At 48.1% G+C, this 22487-nt stretch overlaps 1 protein-coding gene across 1 annotated transcript in view; it reads left to right on the top strand.

The window, feature by feature from the left end:
- Window positions 1-22487, top strand: part of MORN1 (MORN repeat containing 1) — a 93341-nt gene that overhangs the window by 28641 nt on the left and 42213 nt on the right. Inside the window, exons 8-10 of the mRNA XM_056865408.1 lie at window positions 219-329; window positions 4545-4668; window positions 9415-9605. Coding sequence (XP_056721386.1) covers window positions 219-329; window positions 4545-4668; window positions 9415-9605 — 426 coding nt within the window. The remainder of the gene's footprint in view (window positions 1-218; window positions 330-4544; window positions 4669-9414; window positions 9606-22487) is intronic.

The raw sequence follows: 22487 nt of genomic DNA, 5'->3' as shown, positions 1-22487 counted from the left end.
GGGAATCCACTGGCTGGCGGAGGGCCCACAGCAGATCTCTCGCCCAGGAACCCACTCAGATCTGGAGCTGGCTTTGTCTTGGGCTTTCAGCCATCTTCGGTCCAGGGCGTTTTGTTTCTTCATGTAAATTCGCCTCTCTTGTTTCCTCTGAGTCCCAGCTTTCTTTTTGTTTTGTTTTTTACCCGGGAGTTAAATTGAGAAATGTTGCCTGTTTTCAGTGCAACCCAAGAAGATGGTGATTTTGGGACCGGAAGTCATCGACACTGTACCGGGATCTGCTCACACGTTTCATGTGCAGCTTCAGGACGAAGAAGGAGAGGTTATTGAATGTAAGAACCTTTGCAGGTCTCTGTGGCGCTGTGTAGAAGAATCCTCGCAAAGATGAGCAGGAAAAAGCTCCCACCCCTAAAACAAGGGCACAACATTCATCTTTTTGTTTTTTCTTCATGGGGCAACATATATTGGTGGTGGAAAGTGCCATCAGGTCACAGCCGACATGGTGACCCTTGTAGAGTTTTCAAGGCAAGAGTTAGAATCATAGAATTGGAAGGGACCACCATGGTCATCTATTCCAACCCCCTACACAATGCAGGAAATTCACAGCTACCTCCCCCCCACACACACCCCAAGTGACCCCTACTCCATGCCCAGAAGATGCCCAAGATGCCCTCCCTCTCATCATCTGTTTAGGTCATAGTATCAGCATTGCTGACAGATGGCCATCTAGCCTCTGCTTAAAAACCTCCAGGGAAGGAGAGCTCACCACCTCCCAAGGAAGCCTGTTCCACTGAGGAACCACTCTGACTGTTAGAATAGACGTACTTTGCCATTGCCTGCCGCTGTGTTAGGGTTGCCAACCTCCAGGTGGTGGCTGGCGATCTCCTGCTATTACAACTGATCTCCAACAGATAGAGATCAGTTCACCTGGAGAAAATGGCTGCTTTGGCAATTGGACTCTATGGCATTGAGGTCCCTCCCTTCTCCAAACCCCGCCCTCCTCAGGCTTGCCCCCAAAACCTCCCACCGGTGGCGAAGAGGGACCTGGCAACCCTACTTTGCATAGCAACCCTGGACTTCATTGGTGGTCTTCCATCCAAGCGCTAACCAGGGCCAACCCTGCTTAGCTTCTGAGATCTAACGAGGTTGGGCTAGCCTGGGCCAACCAGGTCAGGGACACAACCGATCTTAAATGTGTCAAGTTCCATTCTCAATCTTTTGCGGGATTCAAAAGTTGGCCCGTTAGCTGTTCTTTCGTCAGCTGCAAACCTCCCGAGAAGGCCCTCTGAGGCACGTAAAAGATACAAGTACGTAAGCTAGAAAACTTTGTGGGCCTGCCGGAATGTCTTGAAGGGCATAACTACGCCACAGATTTAACCCAGTTAAATCTGCTTCATTCGCTATGATTCCCCCTCCCCTCCTGAGAAACCTTGAGGGCTGTAGCTTCAGGAGGGGCCTGAGAATTCCTAGGTGGAGTCCTTAGCCCTTTGGCTGAAATACATTTCCTCCACGATGGTTTAGCTGACCAGGAGCTGCTAAGACTAGAACCAGGAGCTCACAGATCTATATAGAGTTGCCCTGTGTGGCCAGCCGTATTTCCCGGACAGTTGCTAGACTCTGAGGTAATTCGGCCCACCCAGGCTGCCCGGTGGCTCTCCACACCCCTCCCCGGAAGGATGATAAATATTTCTAGGTCATGGCTGGGGGGGTTGGCGGCTAGATGGAGCTTGCCAGCTGCCAGTTCCTCACCCCTATTTTAGGCTAAGTAAAGGACTCTGGTTTCCTGTGTTTATAAATTAGGAATTAACTTAATTCCGAAAAGAAGGCCTCAGTGGCTGTTCAGAACATCTGCCACTTGGTGGCACTTGGAGCACGTCGCGACTTGGCGACCATTTGGAACAGCTGTTGACCAATTTACGGCCACATCAGAGAAAACTCGTACCTTCCCTTGACGTTACTAATATTACTGTAATAATCCTTGGCATCCTTACAAAGCCTGGCTACACAGCCTATCTGACAGCCAGCGTGGTGTAATGGTTAAGAGCAGTGGTTGGGAGCAGTGGGCTCTGATCTGGAGAACCGGGTTCGATTCCCCACTCCTCCACATGAGTGGCGGAAGCTAATCTGGTGAACTGGATTGGTTTCCCCACTCCTCCACGTGAAACCAGCTGGGTGACTTTGGGCTAGTTGCAGCTCTCTCAGCCCCACCTACCTCACAGGGTGTCTGTTGTGGGAAGGGGAAAGGGAAGGTAACTGTAAGCCGGTTTGATTCTTCCTTAAGTGGTAAAGGAAGTCGGCATTTAAAAAACGACTCTTCTTCTTAATTAGAGCCATCTTAATTATTTTAGCTGAACACAGACAAATCCTGGACAGACCAACTGCAGGTCAAAGAAGTTTTTTGTGGGGAGGGGGGATCAGTTTGTTTTCTTAGACAGTAACAACCAGCTCCTCCAGCTTCCAGACCAGAACGGAGGGCTTTGCAGATAAATTTCTTTATCAGAAGTGGCGTGGACTTGGGGGTCTCTCTTTAGGTTAGCCCATTCTGGTCAGATCTTGAAAGCATGGCTAGTGCTAAGAAGAGAGACCGCCGAGCAAGTCTGTGGCCACCGCGTGGAGGCAGGCAATAGCGAACCACCTCTGCTCTGTCTCTTGCCTTGAAAACGGTACAGGGTCGCCATAAATCAGCTGCCACTTGACGGCACTTTGCACACACAACGTAGCCGCGTCTTCTCGGAGCAAAGGTTTCTCCCATTGTTAGAAATCCTTTTGGTATTTCATCTGCTTCTACCCTTTGGCTTCCCCGACCATGCTTCGCATTTGTTTTTTAGTCCCAAGTAACCTGCCTTCCTCGCATCCCACGTAGTTACAAGCATCACCGCTCACCCCTCCGCTCCATGCATGTTCTCCCCGGTTCTTACATACCGTTATGAAAACAAAAACTTTTCAATAAAAGGACAGAGAGGCAGAGAGAAAGAGCGAGAAGGGCTTTCTGTTGACAACCGGGAGTCGTTCGGGCTACATAACCTTCCGCTTCAAATTACGGCTATAGAAGCCAAGGCTACCTGCAACACATTGTGATTAAATGAATGTGGCTAAGTATGTTTTCCAGAAATGACAGCGGTGTTGTTTTGCGGGGTGTTGCGCTCGCTTATTTTTCAAAGCTGCAAATCCAGGGCGAGTATTCACTTACAAGGCACCCTCCGAAAGACGAAGTTCGCTTTTAGTCTTGGCTTCCCAATATGAACTGAAACATTCAAGGACAAACCCCCCACCCACCACCACCACCACACACATTTACTCTTTACATCTGAACGATAAGGTTTTGATATGATTCACTGCCAGGGAAATGCTGCTTCTGTGCGTGGTTTGGCCGGTGATGCTCTTGTACCCTTCCTGTTTGATCCCTGTGACTTGACTTCCAAAATTATGGTTTGGAGAGAGTGGACAGGGAGAAGCTTGTCTCCCTCTCTCATAATACCAGAACGCAGGGTCATCTGCTGAAGCTGGAGGGGGAGAGATTCAAAACTGACGAAAGGAAGTATTTCTTCACACAACACAGAGTTAAATTGTGGAACTCCCTGCCCCAGGATGTGGTGATGGCTGCCACCTTGGAAGGCTTGAAGAAGGGAGTGGACATGTTCATGGAGGAAAGGGGTATTCATGGCTACTAGTTAAAATGAATACTGGTCATGACACATACCTGTTCTCTCCAGGATCAGAGGAGCATGCCTATTATCTTGGGTGCTGTGGAACACAGGCAGGATAATGCTGCTGCAGTCGTCTTGATTGTGGGCTTCCTAGAGGCACTTGGTTGGCCACTGTGTGAACAGACTGCTGGACCTGATGGGCCTTGGTCTGATCCAGCAGAGCTTTTCTTATGTTCTTAACTGTCCCAGGGCCTGGGAATATTTGGCACATAGCAGAGCGGGAGTGGAAAGTGCCATCAGGTCGCAGCCAACTTATGGCAACCCCATAGGGTTTTCAAGGCATGAGACTAACAGAGGTTTCCATTGCCTCTCTCTGTGTACCAACCCTAAACTTCCTTGGTGGCTTCCCATCCAAGTACTAACCAGGGCTCACCCTGTTTAGCCTCTGAGATCTGACAAGATCGGGCTAGCCTGGGCCATCCAGGTCCAGGTATGTAGCAGAATACCAGTTTGGAATATCCTACCACATTTAAAAAACAACAACACTGTTCGCAATTAGAAAATTAGCCCATCAGGGACACAACCCTTGGAATGCAAGTTTTCTACTTGCAAGGCACAGTGTTCTTGGGTTTTGTTTTTTACTTACGGAATACCCTGCATTGGTACAGTCGTTCTTCCACCTCAGGACTGCAGAACCTAATTCTTTAGCATTTGCAGAGCCAGGCTCTATAGTATTTCGGGAGCTCGGGCTGACTGTTTGGATGATCTGGACTATTCGTTCCTGGGTCTCCACTGAGCGGTGGGAGGGCCGTTTGGGGGATGCTTGGCTGGCGGCGCTTCTGCTGGGGTGCCGTAGAGCAGAACGACACAAGAACCATTTCCTCTGCCTGTTTTTGACAGGTGAGAGCGGTCGACTGCTGGAGCTCTGCGCTGGAATCAGAGACGGGGTGGTTTTAGCAAGTTCCAAGACCAGCCTGTACAAGATAATGGAACTACTGGGGAGGAAGCCGATAAAAAGCCCCTTGTAAGTAACACGAGGACTTCATTTCCCTCTCCTGTAAGAAGAAGGAGCACACTGAATGGCTCAAAGCGCTCCCTGGGTACACTCTGGCTTTCCTCTTGGGCACGTTCTGCCAATCTCGACATCTGAAGAAGAAGAAGAGTTGATTTTTGTATGACGACTTTCCCTACCACTTAAGGGAGAATCAAACCGGCTTACAAACTCCTTCCCCTCCCCACAACAGACACCCTGTGAGGTAGGTGGGACTGAGAGAGCTCTAAGAGAGCTGTGACTAGCCCAAAGTCACCCAGCTGGCTTCACATGGAGGAGTGGGGAAACCAACCCAGTTCACCAGATTAGCGTCAGTTTAGAGGAGTGGAACTAGTCTGTGGTAGAGCACCTGTTTTGGATTACGAAGGTCCCGGGTTCGACCTGCGTCATCTCCAAGTTAAAGAATCCAAGACAGCGAGGTGAATCCTGCCACTCTGCTCAGCAAAGTTAGCACCCTGCCTCCAGCCTAAAGAGCCTTCCTCTAAAGAAGAGGAAGAAGAAGAGTTGTTTTTTATATGCCGATTTACTCTTCCACTTAAGGCAGAATCAAACCGGCTTACAATCACCTTCCCCTCCCCACAACAGACCCCCTGTGAGGTAGATGGGGCTGAGAGAGCTCTAAGAGAACTGTGACTAGGCCACGGTCACCCAGCTGGCTTCATGTGGAGGAGTGGGGAAACCAACCCGGCTCACCAGATTAGAGCCCGACGCTCATGTGGAGGAGCGGGGAATCAAACCCTGTTCTCCAGATTAGAGTCCACTACTCTTAACCACTACACCACGTTGGATCCATGTTTAGGGACAGTGACCATCATTTGACTGAGCTGCAAAGCAAAAACTAGAGCCACTCTCCCCTTCTTATAGTCCTCCTGGGAGTATCGGCTTGGCCATTAGCCTGGATGGTTCATTGGTCTTATCCATCATGGCTGCTGTTGGGTTCCCTTAGGATGTATCCATCTTACATTTGTGTCCCATCCTTTTCCCAAGGAAATCAGAGCAGGTGTACAAGGTTCTCCCCTCTTCCCTCTCTCCTCAGGCTGAGAGAGAGTAGCCGGATAATGGTCCCCCACAATGCGCTGTGTGGGCAAGAAAGGATGTTACAATCATAGAGTTGGAAAGGACCACCAGGGTCATCAAGTCCAACCCTCTGCACAATGCAGGAAATTCACTACTACCTCCCCCCACACACACACATCTCTAGTGACCAGAAGATGGCCAAGATGCCCTCCCTCTCATCATCTGCCCAAGGTCACAGAATCAGCATTGCTGACAGATAGCCATCTAACCTCTTCTTAAAAACCTCCATGGAAGGAGAGCTTACCACCTCCCAAGGAAGCCTGTTCCACTGAGGAACCGCTCTAACTGTTAGAAAATTCGTCCTAATGTCTAGACGGAAACTCTTCTGATTTAATTTCAACCTGTTGTTTCTGGTCCGACCTTCTTGGGCAATAGAAAATAACTCAGCACCATCCTCTATATGACAGCCCTTCAAGTACTTGAACATGGTTATCATATCCCCTCTCAGTCTTCTCCTCTTCAGGCTAAACATACCCAGCTCCTTCAACTTTTCCTCATAGGACTTGGAAAGTATGGATTCCGGAGGGAACCGGATTTGGGTTTATAAAGAAGGAGCGTCACGTGGGAGAAATGAATTGTTTTGGCAAACGGAGGGCTGGATAGAGGCAAGGGTTTTGGGACTCCACTGTGGAAGACCAAAGAGGCTGGATTGATCAAGGTGAGAGATAGCCAGAGCAAGAACCAGTGATAGCATGAACACATGAAGCTGCCTTATACTGAATCAGACCATGGGTCTGTCAAGGTCAGTATTGTCTGCTCAGACCGGCGGCAGCTCTCCAAGGTCTCAGGCAAAGGTCTTTCACATCACCTACTTGCCTAGTCCCTTTAACTGGAGATGCCAGGGATTGAACCTGGGACCTTCCGCATGCCAAGCAGACGGTCTCCCACTGAGCCACAGTCTCTTCCTCCAATTTAGTGTCTAGGGTACCAGTTGGGATGATACTCATGCATGCTTGGGACCATCTTCTTAGGTCCGTCTCTGGTTTCTCTCAAAATATGGGAATGACAGTTTTACTGTTGTTATCCTGATTCTGTAAATCATGTTAACGTCAAGCTCTTGAGAGGGTTTGCTAACCTGTGCAGACCTTTATATTGTTTAGCCTCCGAGAAGCATATTTTTTTCTGCTGTTTCCCAGACCCTTCCAAGAATAACAGCAAGCCGTCAACTTGGAATGGGGCCATCGCTTAGTGGTAGAGCATCTGCTTGGCACGCAGAAGGTCCCAGATTCAATCCTTTGCATCTCCAGTTAAAGGGATCAGCGGGTGATGTGAAAGACCTCTGCCTGAGACCCTGGAGAGCCACAGCCAGTCAGAGTAGACAAAAGTGACCTTGATAGAGCATGAGTCTGATTCAGCATAAGGCATCCATATGGACGCGCTTTTGAAATAGCTGAGCCTAAAGACAGCCCTCCAGTCCTGTAAGTAGTTTATGCCATCCGAATGAAAGAAGGGATTTGTTTTCATCTACTGTCACTGGGTAGAATTCAATAAGGCTTGACAAAGTCGCTGCCTCATACAGCAGGTCACCAAGACAACTCCCCCTTCAAAAAAAACAACAACCAAGAAATGGGTCATTCCATCAACCTCCACATGTACAGTTAGGGTCTCTTGCCTTGGTGACAAAATCTGATAGACATATTCCAGAGGCAAAGAGAGAAAGAGTTAAGAGATGTTGCATTTTATGGTGAGTGCTTGTTTCCCATATTTTAAGCAGGGTGGTACTGCAAGAGTATAAGAATACTAGGCTAGATATACCTTAGGCCTGATTCAGTGTCCTGCTTTGGTATCCTGTTTCTGAGCCAGGTGGGTGCCTCCAAGAAGTCCACAGACAGGGCATGAAGAAGAAGAGTTGGTTTTTATATGCTGACTTTCTCTACCTCGTAAGGAAGAATCAAACTGACTTGCAATCCCCTTCCCCTCCCCACAACAGACACCCTGTGAGATAGGTGGGACTGAAATAGCTCTGAGAGAGCCGTGACTAGCCCAAGGTCACCCAGCTGGCTTCATGTGTAGGAGTGGAGAAACCAACCCTGTTCACCAGATTAGCGTCCTCCGCTCATGTGGAAGAGTGGGGAATCAAACCCGGTTCTCCAGATTAGAGTCCACCGCTCCAAACCGCCACACCATGCTTTCACTTTTTGTGGCTCCACTCCCACCCCAGAACTAGAGTTCAGAAGTGCACAACGAGGATTGTATTTAGCCACTTTGGCTCATCACCATCGATAGCCATGTTCTCCACGAATGCTGTTCATGCCCGTTCAATCACCTGGCATCACCAAAGAATCTCAGGTACAAAGGCTGGGAAGGACCTACTTCCTTGGACTTTGGAGAACCGTCACCAGCCAGAACAGACAGCACATCAGCGGTCCGATAGGACCCTAAGGCAGCTTCATGTGTCCATTTGGGGGGCGGACCCTGGCGCAGTGGCAGAGCTCATGCAGGAAGGGCCAGATCCAGTTCCTGATAATTGCCAGCAGGGCTGAAAAAGGCCAGCCTTTTAAAAGAGGTGTATATTTTAGCGAAACCAACTACTTACCACAAAAAATAATGATAATAATAGTATAGACCTGTTATGGACAAGAACCATTCAAAGAATGAAAATGTCAATTTTATAATAAGGTGTAGTTTTGGTTAGGAGCCCCCCGGGGCGCAGAGTGGTAAGCTGCAGTAAAGGTAAAGGTCCCCTGTGCAAGCACCGGGTCATTCCTGACCCATGGGGTGATGTCACATCCTGACGTTTACTAGGCAGACTATGTTTATGGGGTGGTTTGCCATTGCCTTCTCCCAGTCATCTATGCTTTACCCCCAGCAAGCTGGGTCCTCATTTTACCAACCTCGGAAGGATGGAAGGCTGAGTCAACCTCGAGCCAGCTACCTGAAACCGACTTCTGTCGAGATCGAACTCAGGTCATGAGCAGAGCTTGGACTGCAGTACTGCAGCTTACCCTTCTGCGCCACGGGGCTGCAGTACTGCAGTCAAAAGCTCTGCTCACAGCCTGAGTTCGATCCTGACGCAAGTTGGTTTCAGGTAGCCCACTCGAGGTTGACTCAGCCTTCCATCCTTCCGAGGTCGGTAAAATGAGGACCCAGCTTGCTGGGGGTAAAGGGAAGATGACTGGGGAAGGCACTGGCAAACCACCCCGTAAACAAAGTCTGCCTAGGAAACGTCGGGATTTGACGTCACCCCATGGGTCAGGAATGACCTGGTGCTTGCACCCAGGACTACTTTTACCTTTTATAGTTTCGGTTAAGCAAGAAGGGGCTATGGATGCAGGGTTGTAAAGTATTTTTGTGTGACCTTATGTGATTATGTAACTTTTTGTTTTTTGTTTATGTATATATTTACTGTTGACTGTCCATTTTTATTAATAAAACTTTAATTTAAAAAAAAAGTTATCAAAAAAGAAAAGAAAAAGGCCAGCCTGAGAGCTTGAAGAGGGGCTGCAGCTTAGCGATAACACATGTGCGTGGCGGTGGGGCGCTGTGTTCCATCTTAGCTGCCGGGGACAACAGTGGTCTAGATGGACCAGTGGTCTGGCTCGGCGAAGCGTGTGTGTTTTTTGTGATCTCTGTCTCTCGCTTTGAGATTTTTAAAACCCAGCAATGCAAAAAAAGAAGTGCCAATCCTGTTTTCTTCCACAGTGGATTTGGGTATATTAGCTACCCTTTGATGGTGCCCACGTCTGAGAGCCCAGAGCCTCAAGCCTCTGTCTCTTCTGCCGGCAAATCTCTGTTAGCCCTGCTCGAACTGCCAGCCCCCAAAGGAGACAGCGAGCCAGAATCCGAACCAACCTCCTTGGATAGTATGAGAGATACCCTGAACATCCAGGATGGTAAGTAAAGATAGCGGGTTTAGCGCGAGCTCTCAGGCTTTTATAGTTAATGGAGGAACAAAAAGGTATCTTCTATCCTTCGGTAACAGCATCCCCGGAAAGAAAGAAAAAAAGAAAGAAAGGGGGGGGAGAAATTCCGAGACGGCTTTTGTCATGCAAATAGACGGCTCTAAAAAAGCATTTTTGCGGGGTGCATTAAGATTTTTCAGTGACATCCCATTTAGAGGGAAGAAATAGATTTAATTAAAAAAAGAAGGTGTGTGTGTGTGTGTGTTTCCCCCCCCTTTCACTTTAGACAGAATGGCCTCCACTTGTTACACAGCCTTTTTGGGTGGGTTTTCCTCCTCTGAACAGTCAAAACATACTGTTAAAAATGAATTAGGCGAAGAAATGCTCAGAGCAAGTTATCTCACACGCACCCACACACACACACGTATATATCCTAACGGGAGCTGCTGTGGCTAGAACCAGAGACCGGCTTGTCTGTGGGCTTTGCCCTGGGTGGAACGTTCCCAGGACGGTGGACTGCTCTTAGGCTGTGGCCTGACTCCACCCACCAAGGCTTGCCATTGGCTCCTCCTGACGTGGAAGGACTTCGAAAGTCTTATGGTTTGGGTGGCTAACAACAGGGGTGCCCTGTGCCCAACTTGTGACACGCGTGGCTCAGACCTAGCCAGTTCACACATTGCCTTGATACTGGGAAGAGTGACTGTGCTTTAAAAGGGCCCGCTGTTATTGTCGTCATGGGGCAACCTGCTGAGGCTTCCTCAGACGAAGAGGACCTTGAAGCAGCAGGCAGTGGAAGAGAGGAACAGCAGCAAGCTGAGCAGGCACAGACGGAGGAGTGTCCCCCATGCCTACAACCACCCAGGGCAGGGGACTCACCTGTGTCCAGCAGCAGCCCTCCACAGCCACTGGAACAGTGGCGCCAAAGGTACAGAACACTCCTACCCGAGCGTAGAAGGAGTGCTAGGTTACAAGCACCACAAAGAACACTGCCAGCTGACAGCGATGAGGATAGTGAGCTCCCTCCAGCAACTGGTTCCTCCTGGGCTTATTTAAGCAGACACTGGCATCCAGGCGGACGTGGGAACAACGTGTTATTACTACCCTGTGTTCTCCTGGTCCTCTGATAGTTTCTGAGACTCTCGTGGGAAGAAGTTCCACAGTCTGTCCCCCCCCCCACAAAGCTCTCCCATGGGTCCCAGTCGGTCTCAGCTCTCATAGGATAGCACTATGCACAGAGTCCATGTAGTAAAACCTCCAACTTGTATTTAGGAGAGGAAGTATGCATAGCTCAGTCTTCTACTAAGGCTTTGCCCAAGGGCTATATTACTAGATGCCTATAGCCCCATGGCTCAGAATGGTAAGCTGCAGTACTGCAGTCCAAGCTCTGCTCACCACCTGAGTTCGATCCCAATGGAAGTCAGTTTCAGGTAGCCAGCTCAAGGTTGACTCAGCCTTCCATCCTTCCGAGGTCGGTAAAATTAGTACCCAGCTTCCTGGGGGTAAAGGGAAGAGGATTGGGGAAGGCAGTGGGAAACCACTCCATAAACAAAGTCTGCCTAGTAAACATCGGGATGTGACATCACCCCATGGGTCAGGAATGACCTGGTGCTTGCACAGGGGACCTTTACCTTTTTTATAGCAAAATAAGTCATTAATTAATCTACAGAACTTTCCCTCTTGTCTCAAACCGATCCCAATTTTGTGTCTTCGTATATTTTTGTTAGGGGCTTTTGCTCTCTTCTCTTAGCTGCTGCTTTCATAGACCCATCTGTATCGTGGGCGCAGGTTGTCTTTCTATTTTGTTAATATGGAATCTGCATGGTATGCGTGACGTTGATTCCTGGCACGACGTTGACAAGTACATCCTGTTTCATGGGAAGCGTTCATCTTGTGGATATCCAGCGGTGCGGAAATTGAGGGCTGCAGGTTTAGTTTGTACCAGGGAGGAGCAATATCAGAGCCGGGATTTGGGGGCAGAAGCAGCAGAGAGGAGGAGAAATTTGAGATTATCGATCCCTCTTTGCATATGCGAAGGATAGGTGGCTTTTGAGCTTGTCATCTGGTGCATAGGAAGATAGGAGGAGGAGGAAGAAGATGTATGAGATGGCCAGTTCTCCCTCTTGAGCCAGCCAAAAAGCTGGTGGGAGCCAGCTCATTCTTCCTTCTTCCTGCCTCCACATACCTTCATCCCACCAGGAAGGGAGGGGCTCAGGCAGAGGTCTTTCACATCACCTACTTGCCTGGTCCCTTTAACTGGAGAAGCTGGGGATTGAACCTGGGACCTTCTGCATGCCAAGCAGAGGCTCTACCACTGAGCCACAGCCCCTCCCTTGATGGACTGATGGTCTGATTCAGTATAAGGCAGCTTCATGTGCGTTTATGTTGAGTTTAATCACCTTCTGATGTCAGTGGTCCATCACCACGTCCCATAAATTAGTTTTGGCCTGCATGAAGAAGCAGGTGTCCCTAAAGTTCTCGCATTAAGAGGCAGCTCTCCTTCCGCTTTCTCCAATTTTCTCTCCTTCCGCTTTCTCCAAGCCACGAGCAGTTGTGGTCTGAATTGTCGCTGCAGTATTGGCTGAAAAACAGAAATTCAGAACCAATGTGGGCAAAACGCCCAAAGGTTATTCAGGGAAGCCCGAATCATTTTTGGTTCAAGTTAGCAAAATGTCTCAGTCCTAGGAAGGACCCCTGATATTTTCACATACTGCACCATAAGGCTCCGTATCTTCGTAGCTAAGTCTACCTACTCTGAGTTGAGTCTCCAGGTTTTATTATAAATCCCCGTTGAGTCAAAGCTGCCTACTCGTTTTTATACATATATACATTCACAACCTATATTGTTGTTTTGGTTTCCTACAGGACACCGAGCAACAGATGAGCTAACGGTTTCTTTATAAATATGCCGGTATTATTTTACAGGCCGGTTATTCCTGGAATGATTCACCGGAGCCTCGGTGCCGAGAGCTTGGGAGTTGAATCAGAGTTTAATCACTTTAGTTTATTGTGAACCGTAAGACGAAATCCGCCCCGTATAACGTGATACATTGTAAATACACGATTTGCATCTTAATAACACTCAGCCTGCTAGCCCAGAGGAGGGGAGCCGGGCAGTAGTTAAAATGGATCTATCTTTGGGGGCCCGGAGAGTTTATTTTGATAGCTGCGGCGGGTGACTGGCTTCCCCCCCTCCCCGTCATATTCAGCATGGTTGGGTTTTTGCTTTGTAACCCTCTAACCAAAATAAATATTTATTAGCAGAGCCCTTATTTAGCACCTGACCCCCCCACTATTAAATTACCAGATGATTCTCTTCATTTTAAATAAACGTGACCCCTCTGGGTCTGATCCTCCCCTCCAGGGTATTCTGTCAGTAATATTTCAGAACGCGAATTGCGATTTTTGTGTCCCTTGTTACAGAAAATACTGAAGCAGGGAGAAATGGGCTGCTCTGTTCTGGTGTATGTAAATGCCACTTGGGGCAGTGGGACTGTGGGAGAGCCAGCGTGGTGTGGTGGTTAAGAGCAGTGGTTTGGAGCGGCGGACTCTGATCTGGAGAACCGGGCTTGATTCCCCGCTCCTCCACATGAGCGGCGGAGGCTAATCTGGTGAACTGGGTTGGTTTCCCCACTCCTGTACATGAAGCCAGCTGGGTGACCTTGGGCAAGTCACAACTCTGTTAGAGCTCTCTCAGCCCCACCTACCTCACAGGGTGTCTGTTGTGGGGTGGGGAAGGGGACTGTAAGCCGGTTTGATTCTTCCTTAAGTGGTAGAGAAAGTCGGCATATAAAAACCAACTCTTCTTCATGCGGAGGAGTGGGGAATCAAACCCTGATCTCCAGCTTCGACTTCTGCCTTCCTATCACAAACTCAGAGCCAGCATGATGTAGTGGTTAAGAACGGTGGTTTGGAGCGGAGGACTCTGATCTGGAGAACCGGGTTTGATTCCCCGCTCCTCCACATGAGCGGTGGAGGCTAATCTGGTGAACTGGATTTGTTTCCCCACTCCCGTACATGAAGCCAGCTGGGTGACCTTGGGCTAGTCACAGTTCACTTAGAGCTCTCTCAGCCCCACCTTACCTCACAGGGTGTGTGTTGTGGTTAGGGGAGGGGAAGGAAAGGTGATTGTAAGCCAATTTGATTCTTCTTCCTTAAGTGGTAGAGAGAGTCAGCATATTAAAACCGACTCTTCTTATCTTGATTTTGGAAAGATCTTAAAAGGGGATTCGGGTTTGTGTTTTAAGGCTGGCAACTTGAGCTTTTCCTTGAACACTCTTTGCTCTTCACCGGCTCCTAGCCTTCACATCGTCCCTCAAGATGCCGTAGACAGCCAAGCGGGACCCAAGCCTGCCGTTTGTGTCTCGGACTTCAGTTTCTTCCTCTGTTAGCCGGCCAGCGCCCTCAGGGACAGGTCTTTAAAAAAAACAACAATACCTCGGTATAAAATATTCTCCCTGAACCCATTTTTGTTGTCGATTTGATTTGTGCCACAGAGCTTCATTTTCATGAGCGAGGCCTCGGCAGGATCTCAGGACACCTCAGGAATAACTTCGGCCGATGGGTAAATCACGAGATCCTGAAGGCGCGCTGTGCTCTTTTAGCATGGCGGTAATAACACAGTAATGGAAACGCATCTAGCTCCAGTCTTCCCCACCAATGCACTATTGATGAACTGTCAGCCAAATGGGATTCTGAAAGGGTTCTGAGAAACAGCGCGGAGGCTCTTCCTTTCCGAAACAGACGTGCTCTCCTCCGTGTTTTCAGACTGGGAACAAAGTCCAGAGCGGGATTAAAAGCCGTTCTGGTTGCCCGCTCCATAGGGCTGGGCATGTGTGTGTCCTGTATCATTGCCTTACTGATCTGTGTGGCTTTATCCCAGGGGTGGGGAACGTCAGGCCTGGGGGCCGTTTAAGGCCCGCGAAATCATTTGGTCTGGCCCTTTGTGGGTCCTGGCAGATCTCTAGCTCAGAAGGATCTAAGACTGGTGATCCCCCCCGCTCCCACAGTCAGGAATAGCCTCTATTCAAGGTGGATGTGAGTTTTTTTTGCCGAGAAAAGCAACCTTTTCCCCCCTTGCAGAAGAGTCATTAGCTATGGAGCAGCTAGGACCACCCAAGAAACTGTGTTAACCCTTTCCCACCTGGGCCATGGAGAAACGTATTCCCTCTGTACTATAAGAGGGCTGGGGGTGGAAGTAGCGACAATAGAGGGGTTAATAATAATTTTGTATGGCCCGCAAATGATGTTATAAATATCCAAATGGCCCTTGGCAGAAAAAAGGTTCCCCACCCCTGCTTTATCCCAACCAAGGGAGTTCACAGCAGTGTGTGTGGCTCGCCCGCTCCTCCATAGTTAGCCCCGCAACAACCCTGTGAGGTAGGGCACGCTGAGAGAAACAGAGAGAGGCTTGGTATTTAGCTTGGTAATTAGCAGTGCACTCCAGGCTGAAGTGCCCCGTCATATTTTTTTTTATTTCTTCACGCTGAATCGTCATTCCAGATGGCGCATACCTGCTTCTCATTTCTTAAGAGCCCCTTTAACGCGACCTTTTTTATTTGCTCTGCCCCCGTATCGAAGCATTCACTGAAGGAAACATGCAGAATCACAGCCTCGGCTTAGCTATGCAAACGACTATTGCTAATGGTTATGCAAATGAAGGAACGAAGGAGCAGGCAAGTGGGAGGGTGGAATTTGTGCTGTGAATAGTCATTTTAAAGGTCGGATTTTAAAAAATCAGCATTGAGCAAGAAGCAGAATAAACCCTGCATAAATGGCCAGAGAGAAAGAGAACACCAGCCAGATGTGCACTGTGTTTCAGAGAGGACAGCATACTCCCGTTTGCATGTGTGCTTGCATGTGTGTTGTGTGAAGTGCCGTCAAGTCGCAGCCGCCTTACGGCAACCCCTTACGTGGTTTCCAAGGCAAGAGACTAACAGAGGTGGTTCCCCAGTGCCGCCTTCTACATTGCAACCCTGACATTCCTTGGTGGTCTCCCTTCCAAATACTAACCAGGCCTGACCCTGCTTAGCTTCCAGGATCTGACAAGATCGGGCTATACCACGCTGCCTTCCTTCCCCATACTCCCCTGCCCCCAATTTAATCGTATTCTTTTTTTTAATGTAAACTACCTTGACCCTTCCACTTCACAAGGCAGGGGTGGAAATCGAATGTATAAATGTGTGTTCTGATATGCGCATGGAACTCTTGAATATTCAGATCACCTCCGCTCATTTTAATGGACCAAGGAGGTCTATACATCCAAAGCAATATGTCTGCAGATCCACCCTACAGTAAACAGGGATTGTCTTGTGTTCAGTGAAACGTCTGCATGCCTCCCAACATTTCTCCACAATGAGGACTATCACCTTATTTTTGAAAGGAAGCTTCTAGGGGATCTTTACAGGGAGGATGCCGGATCCAACACTGTTGGCATCATGATTGGCTGTCATTGGTATTTAAAAAGGTAAAGGTAAGTCCCCTGTGCAAGCACCGACCCCTGGGGTGACATCACATCCCTTAGTGACCCTTTGGGTGACGTCACATCCCTGCATTTACGAGGCAGACTATGTTTACAGGGTAGTTTGCCATTGCCTTCCCCGGTCATCTACACTTAACCCCCAGCAAGCTGGATACTCATTTCACTGACTTCGGAAGGATGGAAGGCTGAGTCAACCTTGAGCTGGTGACCTGAAACCGACTTCCGTCGGGATCAAACTCAGGACGTGAGCCGAGCTTTTGACTGCAGAGCTGCAGATTACCACTCTTCACCATGGGGCTCTGTCATTGGTATTTCGTGATTTTAAATTGTGGTTTTTATGCTTTTTGCACATTGTAAGCACCCTTGAGTTCTGTAAAGTGGAAAAGTGGCTAATAAATGTTTTAAATAAATAAAAAATAAATAATTAGATATATGTCCCCATCAGTGTGCATGGTGTCCCAAAGAGCTTACAGTCTAAAATTTCGGGCAAAGGAGACAGCAAGTGAGCGGAGGGAGGTGGACAAAGTGATAAATGAGTGAAGGGTAGTATTTGGGAGGGGGCAGACTTGGGAATATGAGTCAACATTAAACAAACCATTCCTAATACTATTGAAGGCTTTCACGGTCAGAGTTCATTGGTTCTCGTAGGTTATCCGGGCTGTGTAACCGTGGTCTTGGTATTTTCTTTCCTGACGTTTCGCCAGCAGCTGTGGCTGGCATCTTCAGAGGAGTAACACTGAAGGACAGTGTCTCTCCTTCAGTGTTACTCCTCTGAAGATGCCGGCCACAGCTGCTGGCGAAACATCAGGAAAGAAAATACCAAGACCACGGTTACACAGCCCGGATAACCTACGAGAACCAAAAAACCATTCCTAGTTTTCCTTTTACAACAGCTTTAAATTCTGTCTAGACATTAGGAAGAATTTTCTAACAGAGCGGTTCCTCGGTGGAACAGGCTTCCTCGGGAGGTGGCGAGCTCTCCTTCCTTGGAGGTTTTTAAGCAGAGGCTAGATGGCCATCTGTCAGCAATGCTGATTCTATGACCGTAGGCAGATGATGAGAGGGAGGGCATCGGCCATCTTCTGGGCGTGAAGTATGGGTCATTGGGGGTGTGGGGGGGAGGTAGTTGTGAATTTCCTGCATTGTGCAGGGGGGTGGACTAGATGACTCTGGTGGTCCCTTCCAACTCTATGAGTCTATGAAATTTTTAGTCTGGTTCTCTGCTGTGGTTTTGTTCCCTTCGGTTTTGAAAAGAAAATAAATTAATGTTTAAAAAACGGCACCGCCCCGTTAACAAATGGACTCCAAGCAACAATGCTGATCTGTTTTGTTTTAGCCTTGCGTAGCGCCCGTGGAATGATACCCGCGTCCCGAGGAAGAATGTTCCCCTTGTGGTCTTTGTGTTTTTATCAAACAAAGCGCAACGCTCAAGCCCGTTTCCAGGCACTGACAATAGCAACGTGATTTTGCTTGGCTGCCCAGTTCCTCTTAATCCATCTGTGTTTTTAAAAAGTTTGGTTTCTATCACTGGGCTTTTTCTGCCGCATCAGCAAAAATATTTCTCATTCTTCTGGACCGAAGATGGCTATTTTGTTACACATCTTAAATTGGGTGGAATTTACGAGACTGGGAAATGAGAGTTTAGTGGGAAGCAGAACTGCAGAACACGGGGATTTTTTCCCCCCGCACGCAGGCCCGTTTTGGGGTAGATTCGGTGGGCAGTTTGGAAAGCGGCGTTTCTCAGAAATACTTAAGTCAACAGGACTTCGTGCTTACAAATGCCACAGAGGGCCAGTCTGGGGGTTAACCAAGCTTCAAAGTTCTGGGTTCTGGCAACAGGGAGCAAGGTGAACCTGTGCGGCTGCTGTATACAGTCAGACCATTGGTGTACAGTCAGACCAGTGTGGTGTAGTGGTTAAGAGTGGTGGTCTGGAGCAGTGGATTCTGATCTGGAGAACCGGGTTTGATTCCCCACTCCTCCACATGAGCAGCGGACGCTAATCTGGTGAACTGGATTTGTTTCCCCGCTCCTATACATGAAGCCAGCTGGGTGATCTTGGGCTAGTCACACACTCTCAGCCCCACCCACCTCACAGGGTGTCTGTTGTGGGGAAGGGAAGGTTATTGTAAGCCAGTTTGATTCTTAAGTGGTAGAGAAAGTCAGCATATAAACACCAACTCTTCTTCTTCGCCTTAGCTCAGGGTAGTGTCGTTTGACTACCAATGGCCTTCCAGGATCTCAGCTTGAGAAAGGCCTTTCTGACCCAAGATCCTTTAATGCCAGGGATTGAATCTGGGGCCTTATTCATACCTTCTGCCAATTCACACATCAAATTAAATCTCTAGCTCGGCTTTTCCGTTTGTATGTTCAAGGCAGCTAACATCATCAAAGTTGCATATGGGAGTTGCAGTAAAAGGATATCAGAAACTGAAGGCCGGCACCTGTTTCTGCCACAGAAATGGGAATCGAGTTCATAGAATCTTAGAGTCGAAAGGGGCCATACAGGCCATCTAGTCCAATCCCCCTGCTTAATGCAGGATCAGCCTAGAGCATTCCTGACCAGTGTTTGTCCCGCTGCTGCTTAAAAGGCTGCCAGTGAGAGGGAGCTCACCACCTCCCTAGGAAGCCGATTCCACTGTCAAATGACTCTTACTGTAAAAATGTTTTCCTAATATCCAGCTGGTACCTTTCCGCCTGTAATTTAAACCCATTATTGCAGGTCCTCTCCTCTGCTGCCAACAGGAAGAGCTCCCTGCCCTCTTCTAAGTGACAGCCCTTCAGATACTTCAAGAGAGCAATCCTGTCCCCTCTCAACCTCTTCTTCTCCAGACTGAACATTCCCAGCTCCCTCAGCCTTTCCTCCTAGGTCCTCGTGGCTCTCCTCTGCACCCGCTCCATTTTGTCCACATACTTTTTGAAGCGGGGCCTCCAGAACATCACATAATACTCCAGGTGTGGCCTGGCCAATGCAGTGTACAGCGGGACTGTGACATCTTGCGCTGTCGTAGTTGCCGCAGCAGGGGTGGTAAATGGAGAAGATTGCATTACAGATGAAGTGTTATGAGCTACACCGTGAACATCTTCATAGGATAAGACAAGGGGAAAAAGTTAACTTGTTCAGAGAACCACGCTGCTGTCAATCATTGTCTGCCCCTATTTCCCCTTCCAGCGTCTCTCTTCCATTTTCAAGCCTTTCTGTCATTCGCATACTCTTTTTTCTTCCCCTCTCCAATATAAGGAGGTCTTGTATCCCTTTAAATGCAGAAAAATATATTTTTTTTAAAAAGTGGATCCAGTTCCTGTTGCACATTCTGTCCAGAGAAGGTACCCCAAGGGAGAAACAGATATTGCTGGGTATTTTAACCACAGCATTTGCAAAAATAAATAAGTTCACACGCAGGAAAGCATTTACACAGACACCCTCACCATGGACTGGAGATGCCGGGGATTGAACATAGGACCTTCTGCATGCCAAGCAGATGCTCTATCACTGAGCCACAGTCCCTCCCATCTTCTTCTTTAAAAGATAAGGGGTTATAATATTGGGAAAACCTCCCTACCCAGGGAAGTACTCAGGGCTTTTAAAAGTAGGCCTTTTTATTGGGTGTTGTGTGCCCTTACCTGGGCAGCCCCAGGCTAGCCTGATCTCATCAGATCTCAGAAACTAAGTAAGGTTGGTCCTGGTTAGTACTTGGATGGGAGACCCCCAAGGAATTCCAGGTTGCTATGCAGGCAATGGCAAACCCCCTCTGAACGTCTCTTGCCTTGAAAACCCTACAAGGTTGCCATAAGTCAACTGTGATTTGACAGCACACACAAAAATGTTGTAAATTTTTTTTAAAAAATTAATAAACTAATTGCACCAAATGGTCTGTCCTGCTGAACTAGATAAACGCTGAACCGACTTCTGCTGATTTGTGGGCCAGAAATCCAGGTTGTACCGTCTTACAATTCACACTCTGTTCAAGTTGCCGTTTGTTATTTTTTTTGCTTTAGGGCCACATCTGCGTTGTTCTCCCCTCCCCTCCTTGTTCTCTCTTCTTCTATCTTTCTGTAAAGAAAAAAAAATGAATATTTGCGTAACGGGTCTTGGCAATCAGATGGGCTATAAATCTCGAACTAAGAACCTCCTAACACAAATTGTCATAGAGGAATGTCTAGAAAGGCATTTCGCCTGCTGGAGCGGACTGTCGGCTCAGAGGGCACGGAGCAATTACACAACTGTTGCATTGAAGAGAGGGAGACTTGTGAGACTTGATGGAGCGTCTAGAGCACGCTCTGTTTTTACCCATTGGGACAAAACATGGCAATTTGTTTTATTCCACAGTTTAGCTCATCGGATTTTGCAGTAACGGGCATAACCAAGGCAGTTCCTGCATTTCAAACAGTACGGTGGTTTGGAGTGGTGGAGTCTGATCTGGAGAACCGGGTTTGATTCCCCACTCCTCCACATGAGTGGCAGAGGCTAATCTGGTAAACTGGATTTGTTTCCCTGCTCCTACACAGGAAGCCAGCTGGGTCACCTTGGGCAAGTCACACTCTCTCAGCCCCACCTACCTCACAAGGGTGTCTGTTGTGTGGAGGGGAAGGAAAGGTGATTGTAAGCCAGTTTGATTCTTCCTTAAGTGGTGGAGAAAGTCGGCATATACAAACCAACTCTTCTTCTACAGTTAATCGCTTTCAATATTGCTTTGTGTGATGGTGCCAGGTTCTGTAGCCATCACGAAACTTCCGTTTAATACAAATTAGCGAAGGAAGGTACAGAGAGCCAGTGTGGTGTGGTGGTTAAGAACGGCGGACTCTAATCTGGAGAACCGGGTTCGATTCCCCACTCCCTCCACATGAGCGGCGGATTCTAATCTGGTGAACCGGGCTGGTTTCCCCACTCCTCCAGATGAAGCCAGCTGGGTGACCTTGGGCCAGTCACAGTTCTCTCCAAACTCTCTCAGCCCCACTTACCTCACAAGGTGCCTGTTGTGGGGAGTGAAGGGAAGGGAAGGCAACTGTAAGCCCCTTTGAGCCTCCTTAAAGATAGAGGAAAGTGGGGTATAAAAACCAACTCTTCTTCTGGAAGAAGAAGAACCATAATCTGGAACCAGCTCTGAAAGGAACTCACCTTAAACAGCACTTGTTGCACCAGCCACTGGGAGTGAGTTTTGCAAGGGGGTAGAAGGAGCTTCCAGTTTCCCTCCTTCCCCACTTTCGCCAGTGGAAAGGGTGGGGGGTCACCACTTTTCTCAGGCTCCATGTGTCTTTCCTGCCAGATTGAATTTCCTCCCGACTGCTGAATTGAGCAGTCGGTTTGATAAAATCCCATTTTCAGATAGGCTATGTGTCTTTGCATCAGGAGCAACTAAGACAACAGATCACCTTCTGTTATTTTGTGATCTATGGGCTACAACCAGGGCCACCTGGATTGTGCACCTTTTATCAGGATACCATCTTCCTGTTGACTCTTGGGTGGCCCCATTTCTGTTGGGTGATGCTGACCCAGAAATAACCAAATGTGTCCCGAAATATCTGATAATAATAGTTTCCTTAAAGGCACGGCAAGGTTAAACTATTGTTAACTAGTGATATTATTATTGCAGTTACTGTTACGCTTGTAAAGTAACTGAATTCTTGGTTATTGTGATTCAGAATTTAAAGTTACTGCTGTTTTACATTTTAATAATCTATAATGTTAAAATTATTTTATCCTATGCACGATATGCTCAAGACTTTTGGTCAGATGAGCCTGAAATAACAGGAAAGGATAGTTGGGGTCACTGGGGGAGGGCTGGGGTCACTGGGGGGCGTGGGGGGAGAGGTAGTTGTGAATTCCCTGCCTTGTGCAGGGGGTTGGACTAGATGACCCTGGTGGTCCCTTCCAACTCTATGATTCCTAATTTTAGACTTGCCTGGGGAGTCAGAAATAACTGAGGAGAAACAACGAGAGACATTTTTGATGCAGTAAATGAAACAAGAAATGACGCTTATAGAAAACATTGTTAGGTTGCTTTTCTTTGAGGTCTGTGAGGCGACAACAGGCATATGACAGGCCTGTCACTTCCTCCGGTACCGTCGGTGGCAGAGAGCAAGCCAGCAAGGCCTCAGGGCTTGGTTTAGATCTAGCGTCATCTTCCAGACATGATAGCTCGCGTCTCCAAAGAGTTAACACTTTTTTGGCACTCCCGTCTCTCTATTATTATTATTATTATTATTATTATTATTATTATTATTATTATTATTATTATTATTATTATTATTATTATTATTTTCACTGTTTCCTTCAGCTCCCCCTCAAGATTTTTCAAGGGTTAGGGAGTTCAGCTTCCATCTGGGGTTTACTTGGTCCTGACATTTGTTTAAATAAGTGCAGTGCGGTGCTGGGAAATCTTTGTGGCAGGCGAGC

Source organism: Euleptes europaea, chromosome 19 (genome assembly GCF_029931775.1).
Source record: "Euleptes europaea isolate rEulEur1 chromosome 19, rEulEur1.hap1, whole genome shotgun sequence".
NCBI classification, from domain to species: domain Eukaryota; kingdom Metazoa; phylum Chordata; class Lepidosauria; order Squamata; family Sphaerodactylidae; genus Euleptes; species Euleptes europaea.
The sequence above is the reverse complement of the archived record's forward strand: the minus strand, read 5'-3'. Positions and strand labels throughout refer to the sequence as shown.